The sequence below is a fragment of the Pseudochaenichthys georgianus genome, chromosome 13 (assembly GCF_902827115.2).
Source record: "Pseudochaenichthys georgianus chromosome 13, fPseGeo1.2, whole genome shotgun sequence".
Taxonomy (NCBI): Eukaryota; Metazoa; Chordata; class Actinopteri; order Perciformes; family Channichthyidae; genus Pseudochaenichthys; species Pseudochaenichthys georgianus.
The window spans coordinates 36,314,795-36,336,323 of record NC_047515.1 but is presented as its reverse complement, the minus strand read 5'-3'; the positions used below and the strand labels follow the sequence as shown (position 1 = coordinate 36,336,323).

At 43.2% G+C, this 21,529-nt stretch overlaps 1 protein-coding gene across 1 annotated transcript in view; it reads right to left on the bottom strand.

Moving 5' to 3' along the window:
* Window positions 1-21,529, bottom strand: part of LOC117457785 (mitochondrial intermediate peptidase-like) — a 38,849-nt gene that overhangs the window by 1,682 nt on the left and 15,638 nt on the right. The window contains exons 17-18 of the mRNA XM_034098012.2: window positions 18,658-18,779; window positions 17,586-17,659 (exon numbers count right to left, since the gene is read on the bottom strand). Of these exons, the coding sequence (XP_033953903.1) occupies window positions 17,586-17,659; window positions 18,658-18,779 (196 nt within the window). The remainder of the gene's footprint in view (window positions 1-17,585; window positions 17,660-18,657; window positions 18,780-21,529) is intronic.

Here is a 21,529-nt window from a genome sequence, read left to right as displayed (position 1 = left end):
GGCTGAGGGTCTTCAGTACAGGTGGCTTGTCACCTGCCTGCGCTCATCTCTGAAACCAGACCATGTAAACAGGCTGGTGTTTCTTGCAAAACATCTTTAAGAGATGACATGAGCAGCCCTACCAGCATTTGCCATGGTGGCCAACATTTTTATTTGGTCTTAAATTGTAGTTCAACATTTATTTCCTGTTACTTCTGGACCATGACGGTTGGCCAGCCTTCAACGTTTAACTGAGTGGAATATGTTGAATATGTTTTACCAAAATGTTGGCTATATGTTTTCAGTAGGTTGTGACAGTGCACTGCATCATATTTGATTTAATTTATTTTGGTCCAATTTATTTTTATTTATCATATTAATAATATTTAGTATGGTTTTGGAAGTGCGCTCCAACATATGTGTTGTTCTTGTTTATTGGTAAAATATTATTTGTTTTAAAGTTCAATAAATGGTCAATGAATAATCGTCAAAATAATCGTGATATCAATTATTGACCCAAATAATCGTGATTATGATTTTTGCCATAATCGCACAGCCCTACTGTCAACGGATTAAACTTCTACTAAAGTAACATTTAGCATTCAGGACTTTTATCGTTAATGGAGTATTTTCAGACCATTTACTTTTATTCAAAGAGGCCCTATTCTGTTTTTTGCTGTTTCCCCTTCTCCTTAGTGTGTTCTAGGTTTGTGTGCATGTAAATGGTCTGCAAAGGCTCAAATCCATGTGTTCCTTCCAGAGGGAGTTTCTCTCCCACAGCCTGCCTGAAATGCCTCCATTGGACTCCTTTGTTTACTTCTGGAACATAGTGACATCACTATCAGGGTTTCCGTTAGCCGGTAATTACCGGTTTTTAGCTCGTAAAATTTATAAAAACCTGACGGTCAAAATGTCTGGTAATAATTAGGGAGGCTCCGATCGATCGGCCGCCGGTCATTATCGGCCGATATTCACTCTTAATAGTTTGATCGGTGCTCTCTAGAAAGGCCGATCAGGAGAGCTGGATGTGATCGATATGGACATAAACGCGAGTGAAGTGTAACCGGAGCGAGAGAGAGATCAGATCAGCTGCTGAGTCTGACCGAGACACGCAGCTCTGCAGGATCACCTGAAGCCCCGCCCTCTGTTTATGGAGCTGCATGAGAAACTAACGTGCTGGAGAGAGGGAGGGAGAGGATCCGTTTCTCCCGTGTTATTATTCAAAGTTGATGTAAACTTCTGAATAATGTACGTTATCTACTACAAGTAGTTTGTTTGAATGTAATAATTATGTTGTTTGTTTGTGGAATCATTTATTGAAAAATGAATCTGAATTTTTCGATCTGTTACGATTATAAACTGAAGCAATATAAAAATGAGCCCGTGAACTGAGTTTTAAACTGAAGCATATCTGCTCATAGTCCGGTGATTACCTGCTAACGGAAACTCTGCTACACAACTATTATTATTATTGAAATATGACCGGTAAGTTTCAAATTAGTCCGGTAAAATAAATTCTGCCCGGACATTTGACCGGCGAGAAAAAATCCTAGCGGAAACCCTGATCACTATGTAACATTTGCGTTTCTATTGGCTAGCGCTCAGCCACATTGTACATGATAGGCTAAGGGGCGGGACATCTCTAAGAGATTGACCAATCACAACGGAACCGGCCAGCTAACCAATCAGAGCAGACTGGGCTCTGGTTTCAGACAGAGGGTGAAAAGAGGTGCTGCAGCATGAGAGAAATAAAGAGCTTTTTGAACATTAAAGTATGGAGACATGTGACAGTAGAGGCACAACATACAAATCTCCCCCCTCTCTCTGTATGTTACCGTGCTTCACACAGCGCTCACACACACTGTGTGTGTTGCCGTAGAGCAGATATGAGTGTGCGGCGCTGGGAATGTCTGTCTGTGTTTTCAGAGGCCGCTCATGCGTGGAGGACTCCCTCACTCGCTTTACAATTCAGCTGCACGCCCGCTTTGAAGTCAGTTCATTTCCCCTTGTGTAACTGCCAATGTAAATAGGCACTCACCCCCCCCCCCCCCTCTCTTTCCTGCATGGGTCACTTCCAACGCACACACTCAAACACACAAGCATGTCTGCACAGGCACGCATGAATGGAGTCGCAAAGAGTTTCACACAGGGATCCTGAACGCATGGACACACAGGAAGATATGGACACACACACACACACACACACACACACACACACACACACACACACACACACACACACACACACACACACACACACACACACACACACACACACACACACAGTGAGTGCAGGTTTGGCCCGCTGAGAGCAGAGAGGGGGATTATCATCTCCTCTTACCCACCGGGCGCTCCCTGCCCCTCAGCTATAAGATGATACCAGCATGCAGGGGTCCCTAAACGCATCACAACCACAACGCCCCTGGATCCCAGGGGCCGAGGAAGCCACATGAAAGTGATGATTTCCAACCATTAATGATAACCCTAATTAAAGCGCTGCCGGACATTTCTTTTGTTGTGACCACTGAATGTCACTTGATGGTCCCTTTAAAGTGGAGCTCAAGCTGCATTTATAAGCGATAATAGAGAGGAGCAGTTATGGATTTTTGGAGGCCGACCCTGAAGGCAGCATCTCACTGGTTCCCTCCTCAAAAAGCCAATGGGATTTGAGTCGGAACATAAAGTGATACAAAACGACTCTCTCAATCTTTGAGCAGATTTTCATTTGGTGGAGCAGTTTTTAAGTCTTTGAAATGGTGGACAAACACTTGTATCATGTAGTATTTACATTATTTGATTTCATATTCTGTTCTTGTACATATCCTATATTCTATTAATATGTATATAGACTTTTTGCACTACTTTTTACTTTGTATTTTTGTGTTTTATCATATATGTTGCATTGTTGGACGAGCTCAGGTCAGAAGAATTTCATTGCCATTTCTACACTAACTTTGTGCAAATGACAATAAAACCTTTGAATTGAATAGTACTGCGATACTGTAGGACACAGCTGTAAAAAACAAAAGAAGAATTTATCGACTCACCCGCAAGCACCTAAGGCTGCGGAGAAAATAAATTCTGTGTTTTGTTTACATGACAAGAGTGATGAAGGAGGCCCAGGGAGAAAGTTGGAGGCGTGATCGTGAAGGAGGTGAGTCGGGTAAACAAAACAACTCGCCGGCTTCTCATCACCCTCAGTGCGGGGTGTCAGCACCTGGCGCTCACACAGAGAGAGAAAGAGAGAGAGAGAGAGAGAGAGAGGGGGACACAACGAGGGGCGAGGAGTGAGTCTGTTCTCAGCCCTCATCCCTGGGAGAGTCTGAGAGGAATGCACAGATAACCTCAAAGTCATAACAACACTGTGGAGGAGGATCTGATGTGAGAAGCTGCTGGTATAGATACACACAGGGAGGGGGGGTCTGCACATGTTTATGGTGGAGCAGTGCTATCTGCAAAGAGAGTAAACTACAGTGTGAACCACAGAAAGCAGGGCTGCACAATGTGGCGTTCTTAGGGCTGTCAACGATTCATCTGGAGACCGTAACACGTTAAAAAGCATTGATGCAAATGAATCACATTGGCAAGTTTGACCCAGGGTTGATCCAGTAATTCCAGTGAAGATGTTTACAATGAATCGCATGGCAGTGAGAAGTCAAAGAAACACTTTAATATCTGTCACTTTCAAATAAAATACTAAGAGGATGATACATCAGTATCAGCATGGCAGTCGGCCATCGTGAGTAATGAGATATCAGCAGAGCGTCATACTTCACTATGAATTTATTCTAAAATTAAATACTAAGAGTTTTATGACTTTTACATGACATATAATTTGAAATGTTTATGGCATATTAAACTATGAATATTTATGACGTTGCATTTCTATTAGCGATGCAAGAGGATATCGGCATGTTTTTGGCCGAAATGAATTGGAAAATAACAGCATAACTGATAACTGCAAAAATGTAATAAATGCCATCACTAAGTAATATGTAATGTTCAATATTCAACAGCTTTTATGGCATATGTTCTCATTTAATTCAGCTCCTTTAAGTGCAACAGCAATAAAAACCTAGACTGTGAGTTGTATTGGTTTTTATAACAAACATTTTTCAATTGCATTTACAGGATTGGCTCTCCTAAATTCCATGAATGAATGATTTGCTTCAGGTTTTGAGACACTGTGTAAGTGAATAGGATGATATGTGTTGTGCTAATAGCTGAAAAAAAACAACTCAAATAAATAGCAAGATGTTATTTTGTCAGAACCTCTGTCTCTACACACTGGACGAACTCATTGGAAGAACAAGGAAACGCAGAGCCAAACCAAACATACAGTAGGGTGGGCTTTATGTCCATTGAGAGGAGAGCCTCTTCAGGACAGAGGCTTTACCGTGTGAGTCGTCTCATATTTAAGAGTTTCCATTTCCATTCATAAAGCCACTGACGTTAAAGAACAAGGCTTACATTACAGTCATCTCAGCGCCTGAGGCGAGAGCCAACCAGCGCAGCAGAGTCTGGGCTGGTGTTGTTAAATCAGTGATAATGTGCAGCGATCCGGTCACAAAACTGATTTCATTGATTTACAAATGATCGTATTGCTTCCGCTACGGAAATTTAGTCCGTTCCTTTTCATACCAACGGGCCCATACTGTGTTCCTGTTAGTGTTTACTTCCTGTCTGTCTTCTTCTGCTGTTCCCTTTAGTGTTTACTTCCTGTCTGTCTTCTTCTGCTGTTCCCTTTAGTGTTCACTTCCTGTCTGTCTTCCTCTGCTGTTCCTGTTCACTTCCTGTCTGTCTTCCTCTGCTGTGTTCCTGTTCCTGTTCACTTCCTGTCTGTCTTCCTCTGCTGTGTTCCTGTTCCTGTTCACTTCCTGTCTGTCTTCTTCTGCTGTTGTTCCCTTTAGTGTTTACTTCCTGTCTGTCTTTTTCTGCTGTTCCCTTTCATGTTCACTTCCTGTCTGTCTTCTTCTGCTGTTCCCTTTAGTGTTCACTTCCTGTCTGTCTTTTTCTGCTGTTCCCTTTCATGTTCACTTCCTGTCTGTCTTCTTCTGCTGTTCCCTTTAGTGTTCACTTCCTGTCTGTCTTCTTCTGCTGTTCCCTTTAGTGTTTACTTCCTGTCTGTCTTCTTCTGCTGTTCCCTTTCATGTTGACTTCCTGTCTGTCTTCTTCTAATGTTCCCTTTAGTGTTTACTTCCTGATACGGCTGCTGCCTTCCTGGTCATCTTAATTGTGTTAAGCTGTGTTATATGTAAATGAGCTGTGCGATTGCACTGATGTGATTGGCTGCCATCTCCTGGTCCGCCCCCTGAAGATTGTGATTGGAGCACGCCGGGCCCGACGCACTCCAATCACAGAGCACAGACGGCGCACACCTGCTGGAGATAACTACAAAGACTGGGAAAATCATCACTCTGGAGGCTCTGTATGTGAACAGACGTCTCGCGCTACGTGCTCTGGGATTGGGGTTAACTCGTGTGGTAGTATTGTGTGGTTAGTATTGTGTGGTTAGTATTGTGTGATAGTTACCTCAGCTGTGTTTTCTTACAGCCTCCTTTTCTTTAGTTTGTACCACTGCAATAGTGAGGGTTATTTTTGTTTAGTATGTATACCTTGTATGTAAGCAGGCTCCCTTTTTAGAGTCCTCCCTTTGTTTGGTTGTTCATTTAAACTTGCGCCCTTGTGGCCACTTTGGTTGTTTCAGGCTGCCTGCCTGCCATTTTGTTTCACCCTGGTATAATAAAACCATTTATGATTATTACCAATTACAATCTGGTGTATGTTGCTTTCCTCTTCCCACAAGCCTTTACGTCCCGAACGTAACGTTAGGCTGGTTTGAGACAAGCGAGACCGACGCAGACCTGCGCAGTTGCGATCAACGTCTTGCTAGTGCGTTGCATGATGGTTAGTCATTTTGTCCGACTTGCTCTGGAGGCTCGCCTACATGAGACGTTGAAATCTCGCGGGACAAAGACGCCCGCAGCGAGGCGGCGCAGTTCCTCTCCATCAAGCGAAATGCTTGATGGGAAACGACTCGCTGGTATCTCGAGCTGAGCGCTCATTGGTGGGTTTTACCCCGTGCTGCTGATGAAACTCTCCAATTGGCTCGGCAAAAGTTTGTTGTTGTTTTGTGTCAGTTTTACGTCGCCACATCCATTCCTATTTTTCATCATTGTTCCACAATGTTTATCATCATGAAATTAATATCTATATATGTTATACTATACTCACTGCTTACCATTTTAATACTTTATATATCTTAGCATATTCATACACACTGTTCATACTGCTCACAGGCTGCTGTGTATATATATTCATACCCCTCCTCACTGTTTATTCATCATTCAATTAATTCTATATTTTATTCTGTAGATTGTGTACATTACTTTTCACTTTACTGCTTGTTGCACTCCTGGTTAGAAGCTAAACTTTCGTTCTCTCAGTACCTGTAATATGTGCAATAACAATAAAGTTGAATCTAATCTTGAGCAGGAACAAATTTGGTATTTGTTCCTGCTCGCTCCTCCTCGCTCCTCCGCTCACTTCACTGGCTTCCGGTAACTGCTAGAATCCACTTCAAGACAATGGTACTTGCGAAGAAGATGAAGAAGCCGACTCCGAGCTGTCCGACTTCAGGCGAGCTTTTTAAGACCTCCCCCGGCTGCGATCGGCTATTCTCGTCTACTTTCGAGGCGAGCCGCAGGCAAAAAGTACTTTCTTTCAAGATAAGATCCAATCTTCCTATTCCAATCCCAAAAAACGATTAGACCCCCCCAAAGCCCCTTCCCCCTCCTCCCTTCTGTCAAGCGACTTTGTTAACCACTTTGAAAAAAAGGTTGATGATATTCGCTCTGCTTTTTCTGACTCACCTTTACTCACCGCTGGGTCACCAGACCCTCCTTTCACCCACACACTGACCTCCTTTTCCCCTCTCTCTCCAAGTGAGGTTCTTACCCTCATTACCTCTGCCCGCCCCACCACCTGTCCTCTGGACCCTATCCCTTCAAACCTCCTTCAGACTATCGCTCCTGATATTCTACCGTTTCTCACCCATTTCATCAACAGTTCTCTAACTTCTGGTCACTTTTCAAACAGTCTCAAGGAGGCAAGAGTAAACCCTCTCCTAAAGAAACCCACTCTCAACCCGTCTGATGTTATAAACTACAGGCCTCCCGTTCCTGTCTTAAACACTTGATATTGATTTGATATACTTTATTAATCCCCGTGGGGAAATTGTTTCTCTGCATTTGACCCATCCTAGTGTTAGGAGCAGTGGGCAGCCATTTTGAACAGCGCCCGGGGAGCAGTGTAGGGAACGGTGCCTTGCTCAGGGACACCTCGGTAGCACTTGGTCTTGCCGGGACTTGAACTGGTGACCTTCCAGTTGCCAAGCCAAGTCTCTATCGACTTCGCCACCACCGCCCACTTGAACGCGCTGTCTTTAAACAACTCTCCTGTTATCTCCATCAGAACAACCTTCTGGATCCGCACCAGTCTGGTTTCAAGGCAGGTCACTCCACAGAAACTGCCCTCCTTGCTGTCACTGAGGAACTGCACACTGCTAAAGCAGCATCCCTCTCCTCTGTCATCATCCTTTTGGACCTGTCTGCTGCATTCGACACGGTGAATCATCAGATCCTCCTTCGCACTCTCCAAGAACTTGGAGTTTCAGGCTCTGCACTTTCCCTCCTCACCTCATACCTCAAAGACCGCACCTACAGGGTTACTTGGAGAGGGTCACAGTCCGACCCTTTTCAACTAACTACAGGGGTCCCTCAGGGCTCTGTTCTTGGTCCCCTCCTCTTCTCCTTGTACACAAACTCGCTCGGATCAGTCATTAGCCCGCATGGTTTTTCATACCACTGCTACGCTGACGACACCCAATTAATTCTGTCCTTTCCTCGCTCAGAGACCCAGGTCGTCGCACGCATCTCTGCTTGTCTAGCAGACATCTCTCAGTGGATGTCTGCTCACCACCTCAAGCTCAACCTTGACAAGACTGAACTGCTTTTCCTTCCGGGAAAAGATTGTCCCACTCTTGACCTGACTATCAACATCGGCACCTCTGTTGTTTCCCCGACTCAGACTGCAAGGAATCTGGGTGTGATCCTAGATAACAACCTGTCCTTCGCTGCAAACATCGCTGCTACAACCCGCTGCTGCAGATACACGCTTTACAACATCAGGAGGATGCGTCCCCAGCTGACCCAGAAAGCGACGCAGGTTCCTTGTCCAGGCTCTCGTCATCTCACGCCTAGACAACTGCAACTCCCTCCTGGCTGGTCTACCTGCATGTGCCATCCGACCTCTGCAGCTCATCCAGAATGCAGCGGCTCGTCTGGTCTTCAACCTTCCTAAATGTTCCCACACCACTCCGCTCCTCCGCTCCTCCGCTCCCTCCACTGGCTTCCGGTAACTGCTAGAATCCACTTCAAGACACTGGTACTTGCGTACCATGCTGCGAATGGATCTGGCCCTTCCTACATCCAGGACATGGTTAAACCGTACACCCCAGCACGTGCACTCCGCTCTGCATCAACCAAACGGCTCGCTGCACCCGCACTGCGAAGGGGACCCAAGTTCCCATCAGACAAAAACACGTGGGTTTGCTATCCTGGCTCCAAAATGGTGGAATGAGCTCCCCATTGACATCAGGACAGCAGATAGCTTACACACCTTCCGGCGCAGACTGAAAACTCATCTCTTTCGACTCCACTTCGAGCAATAGAACTATTAACAAAGCACTTATATACTAATAAAGGACTGGCTTACCTAAAGCCAGTTGAGTAGCACTTGAAATGTTTTTGCTCTATGAAACCTGATGTACTTATATGATTCTGTTTTCTTCAAGTTTGTATTTTGTTGGTCGAACGCACTTATTGTAAGTTGCTTTGGATAAAAGCGTCAGCTAAATGCAATGTAATGTAATGTCTCAAACAAGCCTACTTCCTGTCTCTCTTCTTCTGCTGTTCCCTTTAGTGTTTATTTCCTGTCTGTCTTCTTCTGCTGTTCCCCTAAGTGATTACTTCCTGACTGTCTTCTTCTGCTGTTCCCTTTAGTGTTTACTTCCTGTCTGTCTTCTTCTGCTGTTCCCGTAAGTGTTTACTTCCTGTCTGTCTTCTTCTGCTGTTCCCTTTAGTGTTTATTTCCTGTCTGTCTTCTTCTGCTGTTCCCTTTAGTGTTTACTTCCTGTCTGTCTTCTGCTGCCGTTCCCTTTAGTGTTTACTTCCTGTCTGTCTTCTTCTGCTGTTCCCGTAAGTGTTTACTTCCTCTCTGTCTTCTTCTGTTGATTTCTCTGATGTCCAGCTCTCTGTCTTTTGAACCTCTTTTGAAGTTTAGCCATCATGAATCCAAAGATTATTGTTCTCGACAAGATAAAAATACAATATTCAAAAAGTATTCCACAGCGTATTCTGACGGATGAAGACTTATGTTTGTTGTCCACACCTGACGTTGAATTGACCGGACTTCTTTTTGCGGAGTGATATGACTTCACATATTCCCTTGATCTTCCTTATCAACGGTCTGCTTACGTAAAATAGCAGGCCTCTGGAATGTCTAAATTGACCAATCAGAATCAAGTGTTCAACTAAGCCGTGAAATAAAAGTATTTTAAATAACAGTGGAACTCTCTTCGCTGTATCCTCAGACAAATGGCTGATTATAAGAATGCACATTTTAGGCCAAACTCTGCTTTCCCCATCGGAGCTGTTGGCACTGAAGTACTTTGCTCGAGGGTACTTCAAGAGTACTTGTGGGGGGGCAAAGTGCAGTACTCTTTCTGTCTCCCTGCACAATGTTTCTAAGCTGCTGTGGGAAATCACAGACTCTTCTTTAGCTCCACTTCTTCTCATCTGAAAGAGTTCACTCAAAACAGACAAGCGATTCTCTCCTGTGAGAAATGGAAACTAATTGAATGTCAACAGTGTACAACCTCTCTGCTTTTCCACTAATGCCAGCTGCTTGAATAACAAAATTCCTAAACATGTAAATCCTGGTGAATGGCTTATTCTGTAACCCAAGCTTCAGCTGTCCTGTTTCTATAACTGCACGTACATCTAGAATTTGAGATAACATCTCTCAAGGAAACAGAATAGTGTATTTACTTAAAGGGTGGTGGGTGATGGGTATCAGTGAAATAAAGACCATGTGGCTGGGTAATGACAGCTCTGGGAGAATGGATTCAGTAGAAATGTTTCAAATTGCGGCGCAGCCTGCAGCTACTGCTGGTTAATTTATCGGAGTTACCGCCTGGAAAAAGTTTTCTCTAAAGTAGCATTATTTCTTTAAAATAATGCTACTTCTTGTTGTGCTTATTTGTTTGTAATGATTTGTTTATGTTCTTACTAATGTATGCCGGACTCTTTATTTATTATGCAAGTCTACTCTTTTTCCTTTTATCCGAAACGGGGGGTGGGGGGGTGGGGGGGCAGGAGCTCCAACAAGCTGTTTAGGACAGAGAGTGAATACACATACTATACAGAGATGCTCTATGAGAAACCGATATGAGTTTGGAACATTGAACAATATAAATCTATTCTAGTATACCTCAACAATGGAATTATGATCAGTAGAAATAGCCATGTCATGGGACCTTTAATGTTCAAAAGGTAATTTTATACTGAAGCACCTCATTTCACCCTCTGTCTGAAACCAGGGGAGAAAAACTCCCTCTGGAAGGAACTTTGAGATGTTTGCCTTTGCAGACCATTTGTGTCCCGCTCTATCGAAATCAGTCGGAAGTCGCAACGGCTCATTTCAGAATAAACGTGGATTTACGTAAAAAACTATTTTTTCAGGGTTCGGGTGTTTTGTTTGATTTTAAACAAACCAAGTCTTGGCTTTCAGAATATGAAACTTTTATTTCCAAAATCACACGATAAGTACATTTTTGAAGCTTGTGAAGGGACGAAGACAGGCACCTCTCACTCGCACTCTGCTCTTCCAGCAGCGCCGCCCCCCTCCCTCCGGCTGACATTATGAACGTAAGAGTAAAGTAATCATAGATAACACGGCAGGATCCTTTACAGTTTGTTTTCATCTGATTTAAATTAAACAGAGTCTTGGCTTTCAGAATATTAAACTTGTTTCGGCAAATTCAGATGATAAATATAACTTTGAAGCTTGTAACGGCATAATTACAAGCGGGGAACGGAGTCATTTAACGCCACAGCAGGCACAACAACAGCCGGTGTTTCTTGTGAGGGTTTTCCCCGGGAAACAAACACAATACACACAAACGCAAAAATACACAAACACACACGCACACACGTATACACACATTCGCGAGCTTCCCCTCCAAACGAAAATATCTTCCCTCCGTAGTATTTTGATCATTTGCTCCACTAATAATCAATCAGATCGATGGATTCCAGAGAAGAGGAAACTTTAAAGGCCTTTTTCTCAAAATGAGGACTCTGTGACAGTCATTATATAATGTGACATATTTCGCTTAATATTTGGAGTACAAAAACAATCCTGATATCATTAGAAAGCTAGGAATCTCCTCTTTCCAACCGTGTATACAACTCAAAATGTGTCTTCGGGTCAATGCGACTGATTTCGATGGAGCAGGTCACATTTACATGCACACAAACCTATATAACACACTGCAGGAAATGGAAAACCCCTAATTCATGATAGGGCCTCCTTAACATTTTAAACATTGGTTTGCTTTTTCAAAACAACCTTTGGATTAGTGCAGATTTTCTACAAAAACCCATATATTTATTTTGTGGCTCACTGGAAGTAAGTTGAACAAAAACCTTTCGTGCAAGAATAGCTGAAACAAATAAAACTATATTCTGCTTTTAGAGCAATAAAGCGCACAGTTGGAAAGTGTCTCTAACCAATCAGAAGGCTCAGCGGAGACTAGCTTTTTTATAAGAGCCATTGATCCCACAGTCCCTCGGGCTTGGCTTTCTGCTCTTTCAGGATTTAATTGGTTGTTTTTATGGATTATTCAATTACACCCACTTGCACCTGCAAGTGGGTGTAATTGAATAATGGAGCAGCAGTGCGCCACATTAATGCATTTAAAACGGGAACAAACTGGAGTAACTTGAGCCATCGTAGTGTCACAATCCCTGTAGGAGAATAAAACATTTTGCTAAGTCATTGCAGAGTTTCCGATCAGACGTTTCTAAAACACATTTGTGGCTGCTTCAATGAATGTAACCATTCGAAACATGTCGAGGTGTCAATCCTCCAGGCAGACTCTGGCTTACGGCCTCTGTAATTACTGCATTGAAGTTCAGGAAGCTTTTTCTACAAACAACACTTAAGACAGGCCCAGAAAGCAAGCAGGACAAGGGCGATGAAAAACAACTGCACAGGGAGGCCCCTTTCTACAAAAGAAGAAAAACCTGCAGTGTTATTGAGGATAGACACTTCAAAACTACATCAACTAACCACTCATTGCATAAAATCAATCTATATCAAAGTGCACAATCAGATGTATGGAAGTGAATATGTCCAAACTGTATGAATAGCTTGTACCCTGGATCCAAAAGGGTTTAATATATTTGAACGTTTTTACGAATATATGATTTTTAGCTACTTATAGAGTGTGATCCAGTCAGTGCAGAGTCGTTGTACAGAGTATCATGTGAATAACATGTTTGATTTACGATCAAATATCGACCCTGTGTTCAAATCTATTCCCTCCATTCTTTGGACTGAGCCGAGACCGCCTGTAACCAAGCCCTCAGGAAGTGCGCCGGACTCTGAGGAAACTATTCGTTGTGGCCAAACGGCGGTACTACACTTCTGTATCAGTCGCTGGGCCCGGAAACACTTTTTCCCATTGACTAACATTGGGAAAGAGACGTCTGTAAATCGTTGGATAATTTTTTTTGAACTAAATAAACTACCCAGTATGAACGTTTGTATAGCCCTTATTAAAAACATTCGGTCATCAAGTTGTAAAATGTGCTAATAACGTTATTCTGAGAGTTATTTTCCTCGGCATTATGAACGCGGATCTAACCCACGGGACCGCGCCGCCCGGCACGTTCATGTGACGTGTTCAGTACTACATGAGTTTTACCTTTACCCATGGATGCACAATAAGAACAGATTATATGATTATATGAATACTTTCGTGACGTTTCGCTCTCTCAAAAGTTGGGCAATTTTGTCTTAATGCGCCAATGAGCAACTCTCATAGGAATGAACGAGGCCCCGCCTCCCACGCTGTATCCAGTTCTTATTATACATCCATGCCTGTGACGCTGCGATTGGAGGCGGGGCATTTTAATGGCCGTGGTTAATGGTAAGAGGCGGGGCTTAAGCTTAATGCTAGTGTGCATGCTCTATGGGCCCAGTTACGTATACTTTAGTACTTGAGTCAGGTCATTTTGTGCTTCATGCGCCACTGAGAAACTCTCAAAGGAATGACCAGGACCTCCACCGCTGTTTCCAGTTCTCTTTATGCATCCATGCTCTGAACATGCTGTATGGAGAACTGAACGATCATTTTCATCACAAATCATGTCTGGTTTTTAAGTAAAGGCTATAAATCATGTATTTGTGCAGCTCCACATGTTCTCTGTGAGGTTCCTCCCCTCCGGTTCAGACGGTACATCACTGTCACAAAGTGCTGTGGGACTGTGCAGACCACCGTGCTCTGACTGGGGGTTTATTAGTGGTTAGCGAGCGGTCATAAGGACCATTCAGCCACGCTGCCCCGGGACAAAGAGCCGGGCCACCGAGCCATAGTAGATCCATTTTCTGTGCTCGGCCGTCGGGGCTATGGGAACCGTCTGGGCCATGAAAGCCCTCTCTGTGGTTCCCCTTTCACTCTCTCCTTCCCTTTCCCCTCATTCTCACTTTTTCTTGCTCAGCCACTCCTGCTGCTGCTCTGGGTTTACATTTCAACTCCATGCTTCCTGGGAAAGCTGCAGCCGCCCCGCAGATAAAGACCGTCCTCTGGTTAGCCTCGCCGGGGTCTGCTCCGGTTCCCCATGTGACCTCTTGCCCCCTCGACCACCTCACCAAGGGGAAATGTTACACACCTCCATTTACAAGGGTCTTTGTTTGAGAGAGTTATGTGTACTAGGTTGGATACCGTGTCCTTCCTGGCCCTAATACTGCCTCAGATATAGAAGAGCCCTTCTTATTATTCCAAATCCTTTTCCATTCCTCGATAGGAATTCAAGATGGTTTCAATGAACCGCTCAACCCCAGAGCGAATAAACGCTAAATGTTTCAACACATGCCCTGATGTACTTTAATAACTTTCATGATGTTAGGGTGAAATATGAGGACACGTGTAGCCAGCAAGTCGGCTGGATAAAAGATACGTTTGAACATTTCTCCAGACATGGAATAGATTTCATTATGATAAAAAGAGAGGAATTTGTTAAGATCATTATTAGAAATTACGGGAAACTGCCAATTATTCAGACTGGAACTAACATATTTTCCATTTCAAGGCTTTTTTTTATTTTATTTGATCCATGTTTTCTGTCACAAAATGAAAAGTATTATTCCCAAAGCAGACATTTTAATAGCCCTGTAAAATGACTTATGGTTCAGAAAGAGAGCCAGAGGGATCAATATGACCCTGATAACTATTCAGGGCCTTGGCCTATAATTAGAGTAGCACGCACTTCAAAGCGGGACTATAAAAGCAGATATTGTCAGTTCAACAACAGTTAATTGGACCGTAGATCTAATAACAAGGATCCTATCTGCTGCTGGTTGTAATTTCAGAAGCTGGATCTGTCACAGACACAATCCCATGCAGGGGGAGGAGGTGACCCCTGAGGGAGAGATTGACTGTACGTCACCTGATCCTCCCTCTCCTCTCACCTCCTCCTCTGTTGTCCTGTGCAGACACGCTGGCTCGAGGAGGTGAGGATGAAGGGCAGAGGGCAACGGGAGGAAGTCGTTTATTTCTGCTGTCGTGACATATAGATAAACTACAGCTTCTGCTAAAATGACAAAATGATTAACTCCAGTTTAATTGTTAAAAGCTGCCAGAATATAGTCCACATCCTCGTTGAGGCTCAAGGCTTTATTGCCATTTGCACATTAGCTACAGAGTAGACATGGCAATGAAACACGTAGGTCAAAGGCTCCTCCAACAGTGCAACATGAATATTTAGGACATAGAACAAACAAAACAGATACGTTCAAGAGAATGTTTTGAGGTGTGCAAGTAAATACAAATAAAATAGAAATAGTGCAAAAGAGTCTATATACAAGTAAAAGGAATATGATATATTAGATAAATAATTAGCAAAATGCAAACAGATGAATGTGTATGGACGTTCTTTAAAAAGTTAATGTGTTTAATATCCTTATGAGTCTGGTGGTTTTATATTTTGGTATTAGCCTTTGTTTGCAATATTAAATAATTCAACATCATTTGTATCACCTTTCTGAAAAATGTTGGACTGTTTATTTCTGTGTCTTAATTTCTCTTATGTACATTGCCTTGTTTGTTTTTTATGCAGCTGCAACGCAAACATTTCCCAAATTGGGATCAATAAAGTATCTACTGTATGGGGCGGCAGTGGTTCAGTCTGTAGGGGGTTGGACTTTGGACCGAAGGGTCCCGATCGGACCAAACCATACGGAGTGTGGACTGGTACTGGAGAGGAGCCAGTTCACCTCCTGGGCCACTGCCGAAGTGCCCTTGAGCAAGGCACCTAACTGCTCACTGGCGCCGGCTACACTGGCTGCCTCCGCTCTGACCTCTCAAAACGCATGTGTGTACGACCGAGTGGAAAATGAATTTTGATTAATAAAGGTCTATCTATCTATCTATCATTTATAATTCTGCGATCGCAATAGAGTGGTGCTGGGATGACGTATTTCTGTAGTGAACCCTGGAGGAAAAGGCTAAGCTAAAGGCGGCTAATGTTGGGCGTGATGATGTTTAGTCGTCTCGTTTAGACACTTGTTAGCAACAGCCATCTTTAAATCCATCAGTTGACATCAGTTGACAACCGACATGTTTTACGTCGTAGAACAAAAAGTGGTAAAATGCTAACTCATTTCAGGGTTGTAGGACTCATAACGGCGCCACTCTAGGAGGCTGATTGGAATGTCATTAGTTTTGCAGGTATTTGATTAAGATAATCACATTTTACAAAACTATTCCTGAGAGGGGAATATTACTTTTCATGAAAATCCATTCAGTAAATGTAGAGATATTTTGGATCAAAGTTGTTCTAGCCTGGCTGAAAAATGTTGGTTAAACGCAAAGGGGAAAGCACCCTTGCACTCGGCAGTTTTTAGGGCTCAAACCCATAATCATCCGTCTGTCTGCCTTCTGGATTTTGTCTTTGCTTAAAAGAAGTAGTTGAGGTAAGAGTTTTTTTCAACATATCAAATAACTGACTTCAGAGCCGAGAGAGTTGCAGGACTGGCAGAGTCTCTGGTTTGCTCTTGTAAACAAAGATAGGACACTGTGGGAGGTGTGTGAATGTGTACATATTTGCTACAGAGTGAGCCAAACCACAACAGCACCTGAAAAAACTACAAGCTGACTAATGGACTCACAGCTGCTTCTGTCTGATGACAAACTAAACTTCCCCTCAGGTGAGAACCACCTACAGCAGTGAGGGTGGAAGACTGTGAGGAGATCTTTTAATCATGGAAATCTATCATAAAGTCTCATCAAGGGTCCGAGTTCAACTGACTCCAGTGAGAACACAGCGCCATGCGGACGCCGCGGGAAAAAGAGGCAAGCTTGTTTTGCCCCTCACTTTCACTGTTGTTGGAAACCTACAAAAACACTTAGAATAATGAAACAGACTCCAACAGTGACAGTTGGCCAACTTTATATTTCCTGAACGTCAACAAGCCCCCCGTGGTCTAAGCTTTTTGCAGCGTTTTGCTTCTGCAGCACTTTTAGTAAATGCTGCGTATGTTTCATCACGTTGGTGAAGTTGTTTCTTCATTTGCATGCGCTAAGGCACATTTGTGTTTTACATTTGTATCGTTTGCTGCAGCACATTTCTCATAATGGACATTTTAAGAGCTGTTTACACCTGTTGGCCACCGTAGGGATACAAATCAACAACTAGTACACTAAAATCTAAAATGTGGTTTCTTTCTTCATCTAACCTTCTAACTCTCTTCCACAAAATGCAACCAGTATGTTTCTGAGGACGTTTTCAGAGGAGGCTGCTGAAAGACAATGCATCGAAGAGCAGACGAGCCTCCAGGCAAAACAAATCCTCCAGCATCACGTTACAGTAATTACACTAAGCCCATTTTACTGGTGCTCACAGACTGACACCTTAATACCTGACCTGACAGAAAACGTGCAGTGGAACTCTTGGTAATCCTAAAACTGCTAGAGCACCAAACAGCCAAATGTAGAAGACTTGCAGCAAGGCAGTGGGGCCAAAAGGTGACATGAGAGCCCCCCAAAACTATTAGAAGAACAATTACTAGATCTGATGGAACCCAAACCACTTCATCAAACTTTTCGGGGTGATTTGAATCCTGAATTACTATTGAACAGTGGTAATTTAAAGGAATAGAGGATTCAAAGCAATATTTAATCGTCACACATGTATAAGATGAGACACGGTGTTAATAACTAACTATTGGGGGGGGGAAAAGTGTTGGAAATGATTCGTTACCTTCCACCATTTGCATCGGCTCCTTGGCTCCTCCATGAGCCAGCATCTCCCGACGGTAGCGCTCACCCATCTCCCTGAAAAAATACAAATCAAAAACATTTCAGTGTTCAGTCGGAGCTGTGCAGGGTTTCTTAAACTTTGTTCAACATATTTGAATGGTTATATGCGCAGTAATTGATGTTCAGGCCTCACAAGTTGTTCATATATTGCATAAAGTTGTATTTCTTCATTTATTTGAGATATTTGTATACAATCGCACTCATCGGGCTTCATGTGGATTAATACTATCATACAGAAGCAACCATTACTTTTTCTTAATTTCAATTCCAACCATGGTGATGATGAAGAATATATGTGTCTCTCTTCCGCCTGCATAAAACGACGATAGGAAGGCTTAACAAAGTATCGAGATGTCTTATTGTAGTCCTCTGTACGGAAACAGCAGATCGGTAACGTCCTCCATCATAATTACGTCTCCCAGTGTCACCGCGGTCTCTTTGCCTAAGTCCTGATGAATGTTACTTCACTTCTTTCCTTAACTGTTTATTGCTGAGGTTAAGGACAAGAGGTAAGGAGATTGTATAAGTCGACTTCAAACCAAGTCCCATAAGCTGCCTTTTCACCACAGACAGGTGACAGGAAACAGAGATCTGACAACAACAGGTGAAACTAAAACAATCTCAGAGGGAAAGGAAGATAGGGAGACAGCTAAGAGAGACAGAGGGAAAACGCTGCAGGGCGGCCCCTGATAGAGAGACCGTTGAGGCATCGTTATTCCAAACAAAAAGCTTTTGTGTCATGTCCAGGGGCGAACACTTGTGATAGGGGAGCAGTGAGTGTGTGTGAATCAAAGCAGACAGCAGACATGAGTATCATAATAACGTCATGTTCAATGTCAAGCGGCTAAAACAGAATGCAGGGGAGGCGGACTCCAGTCTCCAAACAGGTTGACATTGCGCTTATACATTGTGGTGTGACTGTTAGCATTAGCACAATGTGTAAGGTAACCACAAAGAGAATGAAGTAAGGCTGAACATTTGTGCTCCCACTTCCTTTTTTAACCGTGCCTCACCTGTTTAAAGGATCCTGGACGAAGCACTGTTTCCACACCATGGAGGCCACGGCGCGGGACATGAGGTAGGAGTAGTATTTGGCTCCGTAGCCAATCAGGTGGCTGAATCTCTGCTGCCACGCCTATGGAGGGAATGATATATAAAATTCAACATTATCACCTTCATTTTTGCGAAAATACAGGATGTCTTAAAGAGGACATGTTTAGCTGAGGTTCAGGTTCATATTAGTGTTTAGTGTCTCTACAGGGACATGTCTCCATGCGCTCATGTTCAAAATGCTCTTTACTGTTCTCATACTGCCTGTGCTGCAGCACCTCTTTTCACCCTCTGTCTGAAACCAGAGTCTGCTCTGATTGGTTAGCTGGCCAGCTCTGTTGTGATTGGTAAGATAAGATAAGATGGACTTTTATTAATCCCTCATGGGGAAATTGTTTCTCTGCATTTGACCCATCCTAGTGTTAGGAGCAGTGTGCTGCCATTTTGAACGGCGCCCGGGGAGCAGTGTGGGGAACGGTGCCTTGCTCAGGGACACCTCGGTAGCACTTGGTCTTGCCGGGACTTGAACTGGTGACCTTCCAGTTGCCAAGCCAAGTCGACTTCGCCACCACCGCCCCTTTTATCTTTTCTTTTTTTCGGTCAACCACTTAGAGATGTCCCGTAGCCTATCACGTGCAATGTGTTGGAGTACTAGCCAATAGAAGCGTGAGTGTTACATGATGTCACTATGTTACTGAAGTAAAGGTGGGTGTCGGAGAGAAATTCCCTTTTGAGGGAACATAGGGATTTGAGCCTTTGCAGACCATTCACATGCACACAAACCTATAGAACACCACAGCAAAGGGAAACCCCCAAAAGGGCCCATTTAAGATAATCTGGATAAACAGTTTCTACGGCCGACAGGAAGTGGAAGAGCAAACCGAGGGAGAAATTATGGCAGATTTAAACTATGTGTTATATTTTAACAATAAATCAGCGCTAGGACATTACAGCATGTGAAAGCCGTAAATGTGGGAACTGTCAGTTTTAATTCCAGCACTAAAACTGAAGTGGATATCAATGAAATATAAATCATAAAACTTTGATATTTAAACGGTGAAACAAATAGACTTCAATTTCTCAACATTTAATCACAACCTGCCAGCTCCTCCTTTAAAAAGGACCAAACATGGAAATTCCTAAATGGTTGAAAAGCCCCCTTCTCCTCTCTTCAGCCTGAGGCCGCCCAACCCCCCGCCAAGCTATTTTATGATCTCTGCAGGCTGTGGGGGAATTCAGCTGGCGAACGCTCAAACATCCAGCCTGTTTGAAAAGACAGCAGCTGCCACGGTGAACAAAACCTTAACAGACTGCAGACGCCTCCCTCCACCTTCACAGAACAGAAATAACTTGTGATGATTTATACTCGAGTGAAATAATTGTTTAAATCTAAATGATGTATGTACTGTCTTTGTGTACGCATTACCTGTGGGAAAGAAAACTCTGGTGCATGTCATTGTGATTAAAACTGTTCATTCAAAGGCAGTAAAACTGTTTCTATAGCAATTTAAAATATATAAAGCTATGATGTATTGCATTGCATTGAGCTGTTATAAAGCCATTTTAAGTCCTTCTACATTAAAGGGGACCTATCATGCAAAATGAACTTTTGTACGTCTTTTATACATGAATATGTGTCCCCGGTCAGGGAACTCACCAAGTGTCAGAAAACACAACCCTCTCTCTTTTCCTCAATACCCACATCTCTAAAAACGGGGCTGCAATGGATCTGATTATTATTTGAATTGTTCTGACGTCAGAAAAGGGGTGCTCCGCCTATATGGGCAACTCTCCACCTATCAGGGGAATGAGAGACCGCTCGAAAGCGCTGGAGACGCTGTAGTACATATGCCAGGCCTGTAAGTGGCGCTGTAGTCACAGAATCAGCCCTTGCAAAAGCAGGGCTGGAAAAGAGCAAATAGAGCGAAATGAGGCATGGCTAAAATGCATGATCTGTTTGGTATTTTGAAAAATAAACTTCACAGACATGTTTTATATAGGTATGGCCCTACAATATATGTTTCAAATATAGCATGATAGGTCCACTTTAAATGAAAATACTGCAACTCATCTGAAAACAGCATCACTAAAAGCCACCTGTCAACATAAAAGCTCTATTTCACATACACTCTCATTATGGATGAATACCTTCACAATGATGTGGCTGGATGTCAAAGTGTACTAACTTTCTGACAGCTGTTTGAGAGCTCATCCCCTCTTTCCAACAGCGTTCAAAAAGCTTAAGCTCCTGAGTGTCGACTTGAGGAGTCTCCTCCGGGCTGCGGTGACTTTAATAAGAGTAAACAGCTCTCCTGAGAGGAGAGAACTCGAGCCAGCTAAAACAGACCCAGTTTGTTTTGTCAGCTTAACGCAGCAGTAACACGGTGTCATGAAGTTTAGAGTAGCTCATCTAAACTGATAAAACAGTTTTTCTGATGCATACAAACTAAATGAATTCAAGCAAAGGAACTTTTAGTTTCACATCCTCCACTCTTTCTTATATTATCATCTAATGGGAGAACCAGACATTCATTTGAAGAGGTTTTGAGTCAGTTTCCTCTGGCCTTTTGTGTCACGCTCTGACATACGTCCTCTTTGTTTCCAACCGCTTTGCCTCACATCAAATGATTAATGTCATCTTTTTGAAGAGGGTGGTGTGTCTTTTGATACATACATAAAAAAAGACAAAGTCAGCACGTATGCTTTTTACTCTGTTCCTCTGGTTAAGTGAGATTAAAGACACCTTTTGTTCCTTTCATTCAAAAGTTAAAGTCCTGCATTAAACACCCTTCCTAATAATTATACTGTAAAATGATTGATTGTGCAGTAACAAGC